The sequence below is a fragment of the Melopsittacus undulatus genome, chromosome 4 (genome assembly GCF_012275295.1).
Source record: "Melopsittacus undulatus isolate bMelUnd1 chromosome 4, bMelUnd1.mat.Z, whole genome shotgun sequence".
NCBI lineage: Eukaryota > Metazoa > Chordata > Aves > Psittaciformes > Psittaculidae > Melopsittacus > Melopsittacus undulatus.
Genome location: NC_047530.1, coordinates 98,032,938 through 98,050,682, shown reverse-complemented (window position 1 = coordinate 98,050,682; position 17,745 = coordinate 98,032,938). Strand labels below are relative to the sequence as shown.

Genomic DNA, 17,745 nt, shown 5'->3' with positions numbered 1-17,745 from the left:
GGGCCCTCGTCTCTATTTCCATCTCCTAGCATGGATATACCAAGCCTGCAGCCCTCAACTGAGGCAGGATTGACTCATCGCCTTGGAAATGAGCCTGTCCCAGCACTTGCTCGGGGCAGGTGAAGGGGGGGCAATGGCTGTAGTGGCTGTAGGTGCTTAAAAGGGGTGAGATGCTCTTGGAGAAGTAGAGACCAAAGGCTTCTCAATGTACTGATTTTACAACAACTTAGTGCCTGTATCAGCTCCTGCATTGGAGGCTTCCTTCCACCTCCAAAGAGGGCTGATCCAGCTTCCTGATGTTTCCTGTAAAAAGGAATTTCTCTCCCTCTGGCTAGAAAAGAAACCCCACTACCCTCAATTGCAAACATCTGAGAATGCCTGTCTCCCTGAGCTCTGTGTAGAGTGTGATCCCTGAATTATTTTTCTGCAGGGCCTGATATTGAAGTCCTACCAAAGATTAACAAATCCAGCCCTTGGCAGGTGGGAGGGTGCTGGCTGGAGATCTTCCTCAAAGCAGCAGCCAGGTACAGTGGGCTGGACTGGGGTACCTCTGACTCCCACCCCAGGGATCCATTTGTAGGATCGTTGGATGCACTTCGAAGTTGTGCTGACCCTTATAAACTTTCCCATTGGGATGGGAACCTGGAAGCACTAAGACTGCCGCTCACATATCCTGGTGCAGCACTACACATCCTCTTAGAGGACTAAAGTCCTGCTTATCCCTAGAATTGGGGAGCTGTATGTGTAGGATATAAATTAATTGCTAGTTCTCATAAGAAAGCACAGCTCAAGCCCCAGCCCTGGACAGCCCAAGAGGAAACAGAAACCAGGAGCAATATGAACTGGAGTATCTGAACCCGGTGTTGTCCTGGAGCTTAGATGTGCAGTGTCCAAACCTGCAATGGCAGGAGCTATGTAGCTTTCCAAAGGCTGCATGTGAGATCTGTGGCTTGTGCAGAGATTAAATCCTGGGGCTATGCACCGTCCCAAAATACCATCCATAATTCCCATTGACTTACAGAAGTAATGTATCCTCGTTGTGCCCTCCCTGCCCTTTTCCTTTGTCCTTGCTGGGTGGTGGGCAGAGAAAGGTCGAACTTACCTGTGGTCTGTCTCCTGTCAGGTTTTAATGCCAGAAGGCCCCTACTTTTGGCCCAGCAGCTGCGGGCTGTGACCCTCATTAGACAGTCTGGCTCAGTGGTGGTGACCCTGTGGTTTCTTGGGGCTAGTCCCTCCGGGGCCCTCAGCATCTGCTCAGTTTGGGGGATCTCTAGCACAGGGAAGGCCGAAGTCTTTGCTCAGCATCGACTGGGGCCTTTGGGACGTGCAAGGAGTATCAGACAGCTGTGTTACTGGAGAGAGGGCACCTCCCCGGTCTCTGCAGCAGAGCTGTGTCCCTCTGGATCTCAGAGCTCACTGGCAGGGGGCTCTGGCACTGCACAGGGATGGCACGGTGTGCTTTGCCACTTCTCTGTGAGGACAAGCTGACACGCTCAAGGCCGGTGAGCATGCTCTGCCCCACATTCCCCGTATGGGAAGGGGTTGGAGAACCCCAGGCTGGTCCTGAAGAAGTGCAAAAGCAGCTGCAGCCTTGGGGCGTGAGAAGGCCCCTGCCCGAGGGCAGCCTCCCGGCCCTGCTAGCCCCAGCCCTCGCTCCCTCCCTCCCCTCCCAGCTCCTCCTAACCACAAGGACTTTGGTTGATGGAGCTGGCGCCAGCGAGTTCCCTGAAGAGTTCAGAAGTCAAGAACTGAGGCAGGTACGGGGAGGGGGGGAAACCCGACCCCGGCGGGCAGGCAGGGCTGGGCTGTGGCGGGGAGAGGGCCGGAGGAGCACCGGGCACCGGCTGGGCATGGGGCTGAGGGGAGCCCGTGAGCTGCTGCTGCCCGCTGTGCCTCTACAGCCTCCCGGTGTGGGGACATGGTTGTGGGTGCGCTGATAATGGTGGAGTGAGGGTGGCATCACAAGCCCTGGTGTGTCTGTGTGTATCTGATTGCACAGGTATAGTGGTCATCAATGCATATTGTGGGAGCGAATGTGCGTGTGTGAATGCATACGGTTGTGAAGGTGTGAGTGAGAACGCGTGTGTGTGTGTTTGTGTGAGCGCAGGAAGGATTGTAAGTGAGAATGGGGGACACGGAATAAGTGTGCACAAATGTAGGTGTGTGCAAGTGAATGTGTGTGACTGCGTGGCCGCCTTTGAGCTCATGGGGGTGTTTCTGCGCATCTTAGCAAGGGTGTTTGCAAGGCCGTGTGAGTGGGAACGTGCATGAGGATGTGCACGGTGTAGTATGTATATGTCTGTGAGCGAGGAGGTGTAAGGGAGGGCACGGCACGGCTTTCTATGCCAGTGCACTTGTATTGCGTGGGGACCTCTACGGCTCCCCCTCGGCCACTGACTAACCAGTATGCTGAAGGCACAGAGGGCAGCGCTTGTCCTGGCGGGGAGGATGGGGCCGCTCGGAGGAGCTGTGGGGACAGAGCAGGCTGCCCGTTGGGGGAGCGGGGAAACTCTCGACCGGCACCGCCGGGCCGCACTGGGCAGAGTCGGGAAAGAGCAGCGTGGGGCAGGACCTGGCAGTGTCCCCGCCCCACCAGCGGCTCTGCCCCAACCTCCCTATCCCCTGCTGCACGGAGCGGGAGCACAGACGGGCAGGCCCAAATACATTTTGCAGCAAATTACAGCCGAAACTTCAGATTTTTTCATGCATTTATTTATTCATTTGTTCAGACTTCATGTTTTTAACGAAAACGCTCATCGCTCACGGGCAGGCTCGGCGGAGGTCCCGGCAGCAGCAGGAGCCCCGCTCAGCCCTCGCCCCGCCGCTGCCCCGGGGGGGATCAGCTGCGGCCGGAGCTCGGCCCGAGGGAATGAGCTCCCCCAGCTCTCCGGTGGGAGGTGTGCCTCAGGTGCCCAACGCCTCTTTCTACGGCACCCCCTCCACGGGCCTGGCACTCGTGGGGGCTTTCCTGGCAGCTCCCGTGTCCCCGTTCTGGCTACTGGAGAAGGGGGAGACCCCCACCCCCTTCCTCCGCGGCTGTTTTGAGAAGTGCTGACTTCAAACTGAGAACACCCCTCCGGAGAAAAGGGGCCAGTAGGGTCTGGAACCCCTCTAGGAAGGGATCCTCTGGCTTCAGCCCCTCACACGGGATCACTTGGCAGCTCACGGTGATCGCGGCCCAGGGCGTCATCCCACCGCCACGGGAGCTGACAGCCTGGATCCCCTTGCCCAGCAACCAACAACCACAAACTCTGGGACAAAACGTTCCTCTCTTCTGCCACTGAGTACCTGCTACTTCTTTACCCACCCCAGTGCCCTGTGCTGACTTTATAAGGCCGAGACGAATGGTGATCTTTTTTTTTCGAGGGAGGGGGAAGCTGGGGAAGAAGAAACTCATTTTCTCGTGTGCTCTTCTCTGCTGTCATTCACTCGGCTCCTTTCAGCATCCAGCCAATGGAGAGTGAGGGCCCGGGAGCAGTAGGCCTTGGGTAGCGTGATTGATGGGCAAGCGGGGCGCTCACACTCGCACTCCACCGCGCTCCGCTTTGCGCCTCTCCACGGGGCTCCCGGCTCCCCACCGCCCGCGGCGGGGAGGGGTCTCCGGGGCACCTTCGTGGGGGTGTGGGTCTGTGTGTGTGTGGCTTAGGTGAGCGACTCGTGACTTGGGGTGGCGGTGTCTTGGTGGCGGCAGGGTGCTGGGACTTGTCGGAGCTGGTGAGGTGTTGAGTCCCTGTTTCAGGAGGCTTTCGGTCCCGTAGGGACGTGGGGGTTGTCGCGGTTGTGTCTCGAGTGTGCAGCTCCCGCTCCCCTGCGGGGCACGACTGTCGTGTCCTGGACTGCGGGGTTGTGCAGCTCCCGTGCCCCGGTTGCGCATGGCTCTGCTGCTGGCTCTGTGGGCTGAGCGTGTGGCTGCCGTGTCCCGGCAGTGTGTGGCTTTGCTGCTGGGTTTTGGGGTGCGCGAACGCTGTGCTATGGAACTGAGCGTGTAGCCGGTGTGAACGGATTGTACGCGGCTCCGTTGCCGTGTTTAGGGGCGGTGCGGAGCTGTGCTGCCCGGCCCGGGGCGGAGGTCCGGCCCCGGTGTCCCGGGGCATTGTACACGGCTCCGCTGCCGGGGCCGGGCGGTGCCTCCCGTCCGGCGGCATGGAGCACCTCGGGGCTCACCACCTGCACCAAGGCCAAGCCGAGCCCATCAGCTTCGGCATCGACCAGATCCTCAACACGTCGGAGCCGGGCAGCTGCATGGTATCGCACCCACGGCTGCAGGACTCGGCGGACTACGGATTGGGCTGCATCGTGGGCAGCGCCTACAACACGGTCACGGGTGGCTACGGGGCGAGCGGCGGTGCGGCCGGCGCCTACACCGGTACCTCCTGCAGCATGGGCGGCCTGCCCGGCTCCTACAACGTGAACATGGCGGTGAGCATGAACGGCAACACCTTGAGCTCAGCCGGGGGAGTGATCCGCGTCCCGGCCCATCGCCCTGTGACCGGCGGCGTGCACCAGCCCCTCTCCGCCGCTGTACCGGCGGTGAACGGCATGAACAGTATCACGGGGCTCACCTTCCCTTGGATGGAGAGCAACAGGCGGTACACAAAAGACAGATTCACAGGTGAGTCTGGACACCGGGACCCCCCTTCCCTTCCTGCTCCCGCTGTCCCGCTCCCTTTTCCGCCGCTCGGCTTCGGCGCGGCAGCCAGTGCCCACCGGAGAGACAGGATCCAGCCCCGGGTGGAGGGATAGGCCTGGCTTGCCCTGGGAAGTCGATCCCGGAGGAGACCAGGAGCAAGAAGAGGTGGACAAGCGGGCTCATTCAGTCCCTCCTAAGTGCGTTTTATTATAATTTTAAAATTATTTTACTTTTTTTCTATTTTATTTGTTTTGATTTAATTTTTGTTGTTCGTCCTTTAGTGGTGGGTTTGGTTCGGTTTGGTTTTCTTGTTTTTCCCCGGGATGCCGCTCGGTAAAGGCGAGCAGGGAGGAAACAGGATGGCAAATTTCGCACACCTCCCACAGACCCGGCCACGGCTGCTCGCTCCCGCCGCCAGACCCAAAGCCCAGGGAAAGTTTCTTTTCAAACAGCGGGTTATTTCGGAGGCAGAGCCCGGCCCGCGGGAGACCCTCGCCCACACGGGAAGGTCGGCCCGTTGCCGATCGCCCGCAGAGCTGTTTTTCCGTTGCGTACTGTAACCCGTCTGGTTAATCTCGGCTGCGGGTTTCGGGTCAGCGTTTCCCCCGCCAAAAGGGACCTTTTTCTAGTCCCGAGCAGAGCGGGGTTCGGGCTGGAGCCGCTTTCCAGACCCGGCGCCTTTTCCAGGTGTACCTGGGCTCGTCCTTCGGAGCTAATAAGGCAAAAACTCGAAACAACGAAAATAAGAAAACAAACAAAAAAAGCAGCGAAACTGCAATGGGGAAAAGAATCGCCCTCCGCTCCTGCAGGGCCCGCACTGGTTCCTCTTCCCGGGGCGAAAAGCGAGGCCCGATTTTTGGAAGTTCACGTTAAATTTCGAACCGAAGGCTCTGGCACGGCCACGGGCGAACCGACGGGCCATTCCCCTGGCAGGCACCGGGCTGCACTTCTAGGAGCTTCTGCCCGGCCCGGCCGAGAGTTTTTCTGCCAATTATTTTTCTCGTGGGGAAAAAGAAAAAAAAAAAAGGAAAGAAAAAAAAGAGAAAAATTATATTAAATCCCTAACCAGAACAATGATTGCAACTCCCATTTCTAGCCCGGGAAGTTATTTCCCGCGCACGAAACGCTGGGCCGAGCACGGTGAAGTTGCCCAAACGAAATTAAACCAAGCCCCCTTCGCACGAAGAGCAGAGCCCCGGCTCGGCGCCAGCACCGGCTGCCGCTTCTACCGCCCCACGCCGGGCACTTCACCGGGCAAGCGGCCGTCTTCCCCTCCACCAAACTCGAGCGGTGCCCGGCGGGTGCCCGCAGCACCTGGGGCAGGCGCCGGGACCGCCGCCGGTTTAGAGTCCGTGCGCAGTGTTGGCGGGGAAGCGGCGGCTTCGCAGCGGGGGGGTGCCCAGTCCAGCGCCCGGGAGCCGGAGCCCCTGTGCTGATATGTCGCTGCTTGCTTCTTTGCCTCTCATCCCCCCTCCTCCCGTGTCCCCCCCAGTGGCCCTCTCACCCTTCACTGTAACACGCCGTATAGGTCACCCCTACCAGAACCGCACGCCCCCCAAGAAGAAGAAGCCGCGCACCTCCTTCACCCGCCTGCAGATCTGCGAGCTGGAGAAGCGTTTCCACCGGCAGAAGTACCTGGCCTCGGCTGAACGCGCTGCCCTAGCCAAGGCCCTCAAGATGACTGATGCCCAGGTGAAGACCTGGTTCCAGAACCGACGCACCAAGTGGAGGTGAGGAGCTGAGAGGGCAGCTCTGGGGGAGCAGGCCTGCTGTCGGCTGCCTTGGTGGCTTCACATGGGGGTACGAGCCGTGTGAGTGCGTTGGGTGGGTGTCACACGTGTGTGAATGTGAATTTGAGCATACACACACATGCAAACACATGTGTACTTGCACAGCCACATGTGTGCCTGTACACATGTGTGCCTGTGGGCATGAATGTGTATGTGTGCGTAGGCCATGTGTGTGCATGCCTGTGCATGTGTGTGCATGTAGCATGTGTGAGCGTGTGCGCTCCTGAGGGGTTGTGTCCAAGAAGGGCATGCATGTGTCACTGCGCAGCTTGCGTGCGGATGCTTTTGTGTGAAGGCCGTGTGACCACACATGTGTGGGTGTGCGTGCTGGAGGTGTGCATACAAGCCGGACACCTGCATGGGGATGCGTGTGCAACGTGTGTACAGGCTGTGTGCATTCCATGTGTACTGTATGTGAGCACACGGGGTCTACATGCATGCAACGAGGCTGAATGTATGTGTGCATACACACGTATGCAGGATTTACGTGTGAGAATGTTGTCCAGGGGGTGCGGTCAGTGGTACCGGAGGGCACCCGGCACCTCTTTCCCCGGCGGTAGCGTGTGGGATCCCCGGCCCGATCCGGCTACGGACGGAGCGGGGATCGGCGGCCGAGCTGCGCCGTCCCGGGAGCGGGTGGGACCGGGACCCGTCGGAGCGGCGGCAGCTGGAAACCCGGCGCCGGGGCAGGGCCGCACCCGGCGTGGGCCGCATCCTGCACCCGGGGCTGCCGGGATCCCGGGCTGTGCATCACGCGAAGGTTTTTCACCCCCGCGGGCTTTCGGGCACCTCCTTGCCAAAATGTTTTCTTTTTGTTCCCCTGCCGGGCGTGTCGGTAAAGCCGGGCAAGAGAGGAAAAGGAGGCTGCGCTCCACCGCCGTGACCCTGACCCTCCCAGGCTGCAGCTTCCCTGGGTGTCCCCAGGGGAAGCACCCTTTGTCCTAGGAACATCCCCTGCTCCGGGCTGGGGACAGACCCCTGCGGGGGTCTGGGCAAGGGACAGCTCCCCGCAGCTCAGGGAAGAGGCGTGTTGATGGGTGCTGGGTCTAGGCAGGCTGTAGCTTCTTCAAGGCAGGGAAAAGGACTTCCCAGGGCCTCCCTGAGAGTGAATGGGACAGGGAGTGCCCGAGGATGCTGAGGTTGGATAAGAAATGAGGTTCAAAGAACTTGAAGCCAAAAGTGTGGGTGAATCTCCCCCCTCAGCGATTTCTTCCCTAAACAGTATGGAAGAGCAGCTCCCCAGGTGCCAGGAAGTCTCTGGCTGGAGTGATCTCTGTTGGCTAGGAGCAGAGTCCTGGAGGAGGAACTGCCATGGCCTGCAAAGCAGGGTCAGCTATGTCTTCTAACCTGGTTTCCTAAGGAAGTGAGGCAAATCCATCTGTCAATACTCCTTGCATTTGTTGGCTAAGTTCAGCTCCCTTTGGCAGAGAAGAAAAGGATACAAAGCTATTCATCTATTTCACAAAAAATAGCTGGGGAAAGAGAAACAAACTCCTAGTTCTGCCTAAGGGAAAGGCTGCAGCCTGACCTCAGCCGAAGTCTTAGACATGGGAGAATCCTCACTGGCCTGATCCTGAGGGATGCAAACTTGTAAGCGCTGCTTGTTTGCATCAATGTACATTGGGTGTTGTGATGGAGATGTGGGTGCCCCTGGCTGACAGGACACCCAGCTCACTGGTCTGGGCCCCTGCACAGGGCAGTGAGCTCTGAGCAGTGCCTGCAGTGCTGGATGCAGGAGCCACTTACAGTCACAGTCTGAGCTGTGCAGGAGGGAATATCTGAGAAAAGAGTTGCTCTAAGGCCTCCGCGGGATTTAACTGCTTAAGTAAATGCAAGCTGAGAGGAAGAGTCTTGCCTCTGCCACTTTCCCAAGTATCTCTGCTGGAATAAGTAGGCTCTGTGATCCCCTCCTTAGATTTGGGCTCTTGATTGAGACATGGGCATCAAGGTTAAGTTCCTTCCAGGCAGATCTGAACTTGTAGATCACAGCCTGACAAAATGCATGGATTTACCAGATGCTTAAACAGGGAGATACTTGGGAGCCCGGGTGCTCACAGCCATCCTGTTCCTGACTGCTCTGGATGTGGGGCTCCTGCTCTCCCTAGAACATCTCTTCATTGTGCAGGGAGTCATTAAATATTCATCAAGGCAGAGATGCTGTGCAGGGAGGGCCGGTGCTGTTCTGAGCCCCCTCTCCTCAGGATGTCTGATGTGAGATGTTGACACAGTGATTAGAGCAGGGACTGAGCCTTGAGCTACATGCTCCAGGGTGGGAGCCTTGGCTGCATGCCTGGAGGCTTGTGTCCCATCACCTGCATCCAGCTTTCACTCCCTTGCCTGCTGGGGAGCCAGGGTCCTCCTGCCCTGCTCTCACAGATATCACTGTGGAGCTCAGGACTGCCACTTCAAACCCACACAGCCAAAAAAGATGAGACATCTTGCATCCCCCTGAGTTGCTAAATTAAAATGCTGCCGTTTCCCCTGTCACTGGTCCACAGAAGCTGCTGGGAGAGCATCAGCTGAGCCCAGGGGTGTGTGGAAGAGAGAGGGGGTGCTTTGGGCATCATCCTGGGACTGGCACTGTGAGCTGCCCTTGGGTTTTCCCAGCAGCATCACTGGAGGTGCCAGGAGATGTTCACCACTAAAAGCAGAGGTAACCATAGAGTGCAGCTTCCAGACTGACCGTGCTGCCATTCAAGCAAGGGAGGGGTGGGATTTTCATTGTGGATTTAAGTGTGTTCAGGTCTTTTCTACCTATCTTATCCCCTCCTCCAAGCGATCCCAGAGCTGGAACCTTACCAGCACTGGAAAGGACCCAAATGGGCCCTTAATTTCCCCCTCAGGAGGATCAGCTCTGCTGGTTCATCCCAGATATATGCATATCCAACCTATTCTTAAATATAGCTTCTTCACCCTGCTCAGACAGTTTATCCTGTTCTTTGAATCTTCTCACTGCTAGAAATATGTTTCTAGTCTTTAGCCAACATTTTGCTGATTTTTGTCCTGCCTGCCTTGGACATGCTGTTGCCTTCATCCAGATTCCTGGCAGTTGGTCTCCACAGCCCAGCAAAGGAGATGGGAAGGGGATACCCAGGGTGATGTTGCCTGTCTCCCAGCCACGTGGCACTGCCAGTCAGTGGTGTCTCACCTTGCTCCTACCCCACGCTCCTCATTAGGACGTTGTGCAATTGGCTCTCACTGCTGGGCACAGGGCATGTTTGCAGGGAATCCCACCTTTTGCAACCCTGTCATGTGCTCCTGTGGGTGTTTTTGCTCTGCTTGGATGTTTCCCATGGGTGGAAAACAAACCAAAGCTGTGGGCTGCTCCTGGCTTTCTGTGATCAGAGCAATTTTTGCTGGGGCTAGTATGATACAGCCCGAGTCCCCAGAGTTTAAAGGATTTACTGTCAGTTTGGGCTGGGGATGTGGGTCTATGCCATGGCTAGGCATTCTCTTTTGCTACCCTCCACCAGCTCTAAGCATTGAGCACAACCTATATCTCTCTGGAGATACCCCTCCTTTGCTCCCCCAGACACATCTAACTGTTCCCTCTCTCCTAGGAGGCAGACAGCAGAGGAGCGGGAGGCTGAGCGGCAGCAAGCGAACCGCATCCTCATGCAGCTGCAGCAGGAGGCCTTCCAAAAAACCATCAACCAGCCCATCCAAGCCGACCCCATCTGTGTCCACAACTCCTCTCTCTTTGCCCTCCAGAACCTCCAGCCTTGGTCTGATGACTCCACCAAGATCACCAGTGTCACCACTGTTGCTTCTGCTTGCGAATAAGGCTAGCACCCGCTGGTGGCATGTGCACCTTCTGCTGGTGGGGTTGTCCCCAGGGGACCCACGGCATCACTGGTGGGACATGTGCATCCCTGTTTCTCCCTGGGGAAGACTGTCACCCTGCGGTCATCTGGCCTCGTGTGCATCCCATGTGTCCAGCTGGGGAAAGCCTCCACAAGGACCGAAAGGAAGGGAAAACACCCTGAAAACTCTCCTTGCCTGTGGGGTTGCTGGAGCAGCAGTGGTGTCTCGCCTCCTCCCAACCCTTTTGTTCTCTTGAAAGTCTCCAGTGCTGACCGTGAACTTACTGACTGCTGCCAGACAAAAACCAAGCTCTGACACATGGCTGCCAGTGTTCACCCAGCTGGGAAACAAAACTTCCTTTGGATTCTGCTGGTGGCAGTGCAAAGTGTGGGGTCACCCTTATATATCCGTATATGTATATATATATATATGAAGTGTATATATATATATACATATATATGTATACTTTGGACTGATGGTTTGAAACAAAAGGAGGAGGCTCCCTGGAAAGCACGTCTGCCATGAGCCTCCTTGGGTTGTCCGCAGCAGAGACATTCGGGGATGCAACAACTGGAGGAAACAGCAGCAATTTCTGCTTGCTCCAGATGGGAACCCTTTGTATCTCACCTCGCTGTGTCTCCTCCCCTTTTTCATTAATTTTTTCTTGTGAGGAGGGAATAAGAAAAGGATCTGATAGACTTCTGAGGATGGTAAATATGATATCTCAATTGTATGAAGAGCCCAAACTGTCCCCAGCTGCCACGGACTCCGTGCCCATCAGCGTGTATTTTAATAACGAGAAGACCTGGGTGGCAGTTTTATGGGGGTAATGCAGTTTCTTTCCATGGAGTATTTCCATATAATTTGCAAAATATTGTCCAATGTTTTATTTTGCCCATTTCCCTTTAGAAGGCAGTTCCTGATGGCAAAAATCAATTTCACTCTCAGATGTTTAACCTAGGTGTTTCTTTAATTGTACCAAGGGAATGAGACACAATTAAGCAAAGCACTTCTTATAGCAAATACCAGGAATATATATAGATATATATATACAGTATATATTTTTCAGTTACTTATAATCTAACACAGCACTGCCAATTTAAGCAGCTAGTACAAACAAGCAATCAGAAAACCTATTTTCAGTGAGATTTTTTAAGGCATTAGTTTGTTTGGGTTTGATTTTTTAAGTTATGCACTTATAAGGTGTTTTCTGTGTACTCATTTTATAAAGTGCTTGTGTAATTTATGTGGAAACAAACAAAAAAAAGAATAAAAAGAAAAATCTCCAGGGTACTGAATAAATCATTTAAAGCCTTGCTCTTCCCTGTCTATTAGTTCCCCGCAAGGAGACAGCGTATCACAACTACTGCCGCAGCCCCTGCTATTCTCTTTTATATGAAAATAGAGTTAGCGTTAGACTTTGCTGAGGTCCGCTTGGCTTTGGCAGCTTCACAGGTAATCTGTTGTATTTTAACCCCTGATCCTCTAAACGTTTTCAGGCTTCTATCCAGCAGTGCTTTAATCAAAGCCCTTCTGGAGGGGGCTTGCTGGGGTGGTGGGAATTGCACAGGAATTGGCCTTAAACTCATGTTAAATAATCTCTTGAGGAAGACCTTGGAGTGGGGTCTCACCTGGGCTGGGGCGGGTCTGAAGATACTTGTGTCTAAAACTTTATGTGGAAAGTGGAATTTGAATATAAGGAAATGTGTAAGAGTACATTTTAGAGACAAACTTGCAGGGAATTATTCGAGGGACCCTGTTTTCTGTTCACACTCTGCCTTACTCAAGGACATTGTTCCCATCTGGGCAAGCCTTACTCAGTGGAAAATCAAACTGGTGGGAAAACTCCCATCTATTTCCTTGGGGAATCTCCCAGCTTTACAGCCAGGGAAGCTGCATTGACTTCAGCCTTGCATTTCTTCCACCACTGGGAATTACTGGGTAAAGGATGTTGGAGGAAAGGACTGAAAAGGGTGGCGAGCCGCAAGTCCTAAATCTGGGTTGCCTGTGGGATATGTGTGACAAAACACACAGAGTCTTTGACACCCAGTTGATAGTGCTCCTGGAAGCTGGGTTCTTTGGATGCAGCATTGCTGGGAATCTTGTTATGGGAGTGTATGAACACCCTGCTTTATCCAAAATTTATTACTGCAGGATTGGGCTGAATATTTATGGTATATTCACTCATCCACTGTGTGAGTGAGCACAGAGAAACATCCCCAGCGACAGAGAGACAAGAAGCCAAAAAAGAGACAAGAAAGGAAGAAAAATTAAAGAAAAACCACAGGAAAATAAGGAAATACAGACAACACACATATTTTTTGAGATGTATTTAAAATATACTTGATTACCTCCCAAAAACTACTGAAGTAAAATACCTTCTATTCTTTTTCCCAAGATAAATTTCACAGAAGTCTTTTGTTTGGATTCTGTTTCATACCACAGACAGATTTTTAGGTCTGGATTATGGTAATTATTTAATACATGCCCAACTTCTGCTGCAAAGATAATGCTGGGGGTAGGGCTTACTCCTTCAGGAGGCATCGTTTTGTGCAGATCTTTAATGGTTTACAGTTTGTTGCAGTGTACGGTTTTGTTTTCAAGGTTTCTGTGTAGGAATAAGCACCAACCACAAGATAATAATAATAAAAGGACGATAGAGCTCACTGTTGATATTAAAAGTGTTTTCTATTTTATTATCATGACACATCAATCTCATAAAATTTAATTCCAAGACAGCCATTTTATAATATCCACATTATTCAGTTCATATTCCAAAATGTTCCTCAGTGAAGTCGAATATATGATAATGCACATCCAAGGGCATGTGTTTAGATACAATATTTAGCTACATCTTGTTCTCAAAATTGTTGACTTCCTCCTTTTCTTATCAATCTTTCCTGATTAAAAAAAAAAAAAGACAAAAAGAAAAGAAAGAAATCTCAATGTGAGATGACAAAATATGGAACATTGGAACTAGAAAAATAGCCATTATCTGGTCTTCCTTGTCCTGGAACAATTGCTTCTGGAAGGGGCTTCTCTTAAAGTATTTCTCCTGGATTCATTTTTTAAATTGGTTTAGTGGCAGGAAGTGGTTTTGATATCTGCATATGTGTTTCCAGTTATTAATATGATCATCTGTATGTAGACAATAAAAGTTGCCTGAAATATGATGGAATTAAATCCATAAGCAATGACATGAAACAATGACACGTAATGATATGTTTTGTAGATTGACATCACCTCAGCCATATCCTGGGGTCCTCTATACCATGTTGAAGGCTGATTTAATTTTTCATATTATACCTATTTGGGAACAGGGATAAAATTGCATTAAGATGGCTTGAAAGTCATTTCCCCCTTCCCACTCTCTTGAAATATAGCAAATTCCAAATGTGGAATGGGAGTTAGGAAGAAATGTTTTTTCCACTGTTTGCCTGTATCTAGGAAATACAGACCAAGGCAGAGTGAATCGGGCTGGAGGAGGAAAGCCTGTGTGATATCGGCAGCTGAGGGCACATAGGCAACGCAAGAGAGTGGTCATGCACACCTCTGTCATCCACAGCATTGTTGGGGATCAAGAGCTATCAATCATGTTGGAATGGCTGTGGATGTGCTAAGCTTTACTAGGCAAAATCTGTGGGGTTGGGGGAGAAAAAGCAGGCAGAGTATTAGACATCTGTGCGGAGCTGGAAGAGACAAAGCCCAGCTGGATGGGCTGCGGTTGTCTGGGTTTGGTCCCAGCTCAGCAAACTATGTGGGCAAGTGGGACCAGAGGTCTGGCCCCCATTTAGCCAATTAGTTAAGCACATGAGTCATCCAGGATCAGTTGATCTATCTCTGTGGAGCGATGGGCCCAGGGAAAGGCTGAAGGGTCTTTGCTGGAGACTCCTGCCTCAAATGGAGCTTACAGTTGTGCTTTTTCCTGGGCACGGGCCAGCATGTGTGGCCCCTTGCAGTATGTGCATGCCCCAATTTTTGTGTAACTTGTAAAGACCACATGCAGCTTTTCTTGGACTGCATTATCCCATCTATGGGGCATTTGTTGTATATTTAGTGCTACTTTTCCTGCAGCAACATCTGTAAGAGTCACCTGTCATTTGCTGGAGGAAGATGCAGCAAGTGTACCTGTCCTCTATACAGTTTGTATAACTGATAATAAAAGGAGGCTCTGACTCCACCAACACTCATATAAAGGACCATTTTCATTACCTAACCACTACTGTAGATCAGCATTTTTAGCTGTGCTCCTAATTAAACAACCCACCCTAAAAACAGCATGCAGAGCCCCAGCCCCTCCTTGCTGCTGAGGACAGCTTGCATGCAGTCCTGGTCTAGATGGAGTAGAAAACACAAGTGGATTTACCGACCAAACTGAAAATGGCTTTGCTGAAAACTGTTTGGGTTACAGCAAAAAGCCAGTCCTGTCTGGGGTCCTGGGACAGCTGGAACTTCTTGAATTAATCTTTTTTTTTCCCCCTGCCAGAAGCAGACTGGCTGAGCGACACTGATTTCTTTGTGCAATACTGAGCTTTGGCAGCCGCTTGGCCGAAAAACGTTTGTGAAATACAACATTGAATGACCCAAGTATCCCGGGTTGAAACTTTTACAAGTGGAAAAGTCTTAATTTGTGAAGAAAAATCAGATTTCACAGAAACACAAAATGGTTTGTGTTGGAAGGGACCTTAAAGATCATCCAGTTCCGAACATTAAAGGAAGAAGGAAAGCACACAAAGCTTACAGACTATCGCAAGAGGCTTCTGCTGAAGTCAGACCAGGTTGTCTGGTTTTGCAGATCTTTTGTTTGTCAGCCTAGCTGGGACCTTGATTTGTTTTAATTATTGTTATTATTATTAGTTTATTGCCTTTGTTACAGTAGGAGATTTCTGTTTGATGTGTCCGTGCTTGCTCAAGATTAGGACAGAGATTCTTTGCCGTTATTCATTTCCATTGACAGGAAACTCCTGGTTATTTTGGTAGGTTTAAATGGATTTCATGCATTTATTCAAGTCAAAATTACGTTCAAAGAGATTTTATTTTTCCCCCCAAATGCACCAAAAATCCCCTTGGTTTTCCAAGTCTAGAAATTAATTTTTGGCTTCCTTCTTTTTTCTTGCTTCTGCAGCTGGCTGTGGGAAGCATGGGGCTGGCTCTGGCAGCTCTTACCTGTGGAACTCCTAATCCAACCTCCAACAGAAACTCCATGAGCTAAAGGTGTGTGAATCCCCTGCTAAAGAGAGCATCCCCCCCGGCCCTGCTCTTCCTTGGGGCTGGAAATTCAGTGCTTACCTTCAGATCAGCCGCCCTTCACCTCTCTGCTTCTGGAGCAAAGACAAAATGAGCAGAAATAGACAGGGAGTCCCTGCTCTGAGTTTTGAGCAGGAAGGAGCAAGGCTTGAGAAAACTTGTTTGCTCATTGCCTGCAAAGAATGCAAACCCGCTGGTCTGAGCACTGCGGTTAACTGTCTGTCTCTCAGACTCCAGCCGCCTAAAAATAACAAAGCAGCGATTAAAAAATATCAATCAATACAGACTTCTTTTAACTACGGTTGGGAAGCAGTACAAAGATGGGGATAGACGAAAACATACAGAAAAGCTGTTTCCCAAGGACTCTTCTGTCCCAGCAAGAGCAGTATTTTGGGAAGTCACGTTGTTTCATAATTGGTACCTGCTGTTGCCAATGCTTGGTTTTTGGGTAAGTCTCAGAGCTGGCATTTGGTTTGTGATGCTGGTGCTCAGCGGGAGCAAGACAGAGCCTGGGCTATCAGGTACATTGGACATAAATGTGCTGAGGGGCAGGGCTTGACCCCAAGATCTGCCCATGTAAAGTGGCAGAGGGGAAAAAGGGAGATACAGGCAGGGAAAAAGCTTGCTCAAGATTGTCATGAGGAAGAGAGCACAAGTGCACTGAGTTGTGGTCAGGCCTCTGCACAGCAATCCCTCTGCAGGAGTAAGAACTTCCCCAGCTGATCCGGCTGTTTTCACAGGAGAACCCTGAGAGCCTGAGGGAGAAGAGGGAGTCCACTGCAGTCAGGCTGGGGAGAAAAGGGCAAACACCAGCCATGATGTACCAGGAAGATGCTTGTTTGAAAGCCACAGAAAAAAGAAAACCCAAGTGCTTGCAGACTCATGGGATATGGGGAGAGGTGGGGGGAGGCGCCTGGGACTTGGGATCGTGGTCCAGCATGGGCTGGGTAGAGGAGGGCTGTCTACCCATAGGGACTATACCCATCCATCTCTTCCTGCCACAGGTGATGTGCTGGAGGGGCTGTCATGGTCAGGAAGCTGCTGCTGAAATTGAGGTCTTGGCTATGACATCCCCTGGTGACAGGAGCAGAGTACAGCAGTAGCTACTGGGCCGTATCCAGAGCTCTGTCTTCCTTCCAGGATTAAGCTCCAGGAAGTTTTATACACATCTACAACACTGTTGGGTTTCTGCCACTGCCAGCCTCTGCTGTCCTGCCATTGAAGACACCCCTGTGATTGCAGAGGGACATGTCCTGCCTGCCAACCACAGCCACATGCAGAGGCAAGTGAGGGATCTGCTGAGGGGGCATTCCCCACCACCCCCATCCTTGTGGAAATGCTGGAAGAGATCTGGCTTTCACTTTGGGATGGAGTGAAAACAAATGTTGAAACCTTATCGGTTGTTATGACAGGTCTGAAACCTGCTTTGGCCATGGCTCATATCACCACGTCCAGGGGCAGGAGGTGGGGTGGAGTGGAGTGTGCTCCCCAGAGAGAAGATTAGAGGGATCTGTTTGTGGACCTACAACAGTTCCCATGCAGTCTCCCTCCAGGCACGGTCCTTTGACGATCTGGTGGTATATGTACACTTGAGTGCTGCTGTGCTACACAGCAATGGGCAGAGGCAAGACTCACAGCACTCAGGAAAGGGAGCCCGTAGTCCATGCTGGGACCATGGGTGCATTGTGTGTGCTAGCCCTGGGGAAACACACCACAGCTGTGACAGAAAGTCCAGGGATAGGCAGAGGTACACCTGTAACATCCAGTGGAAAGGCTTTTTGAGAGTGCCTGTGGCTGCAGATGCTGCCAAAGAGGCAAGGAGTGAGGACTGTGTCCTGTTGCTGAACATCTCCTGTGTCTCAGGAACCAGTTTCTTTCTCTTCCTGTGACAAGTGGGATTGCAGAAGGTAGATGCTGCCTTGTGTAACTCTCACCTCAAAGTTCTTTTTTCCTTCCTTGTACCCCCCCCCTCCTTTCACTTTCAGAACACACCCCCCCCTGCCCCCCCCCCCCCCCCCTTATTTACCTTTATTTTAAGGGCCAATGGATATTTTCTGCATGGGAGCCACGGAACCTCAGATATCTCTGCAGCGGATGGAGAAAGGGGCGCTTGCTTGCCCCTCTGCCCTCCAAAAGATGGAGTCTAGGGCAAGACAACCCCTTACACAAGTGTCTTGAGACGAACAGGAAACAAAGCTTTTGGTGTTCCCCCCATGGCACCATGCCTTCAACAGATGAACCTCGTGCAAGGTGACCCGGGCCAGAGCTGCAGGA

At 52.3% G+C, this 17,745-nt stretch overlaps 1 protein-coding gene across 1 annotated transcript; it reads left to right on the top strand.

The window, feature by feature from the left end:
• Positions 1 to 4,143: 4,143 nt before the first annotated feature.
• Positions 4,144 to 10,203, top strand: TLX1 (T cell leukemia homeobox 1). The gene is made up of 3 exons (XM_005154562.2): positions 4,144 to 4,612; positions 6,159 to 6,360; positions 9,981 to 10,203. Exons 1-3 carry the CDS (start codon positions 4,144 to 4,146, stop codon positions 10,201 to 10,203), a joined length of 894 nt encoding a protein of 297 aa, XP_005154619.2.
• The last annotated feature ends 7,542 nt before the right edge of the window (positions 10,204 to 17,745 follow it).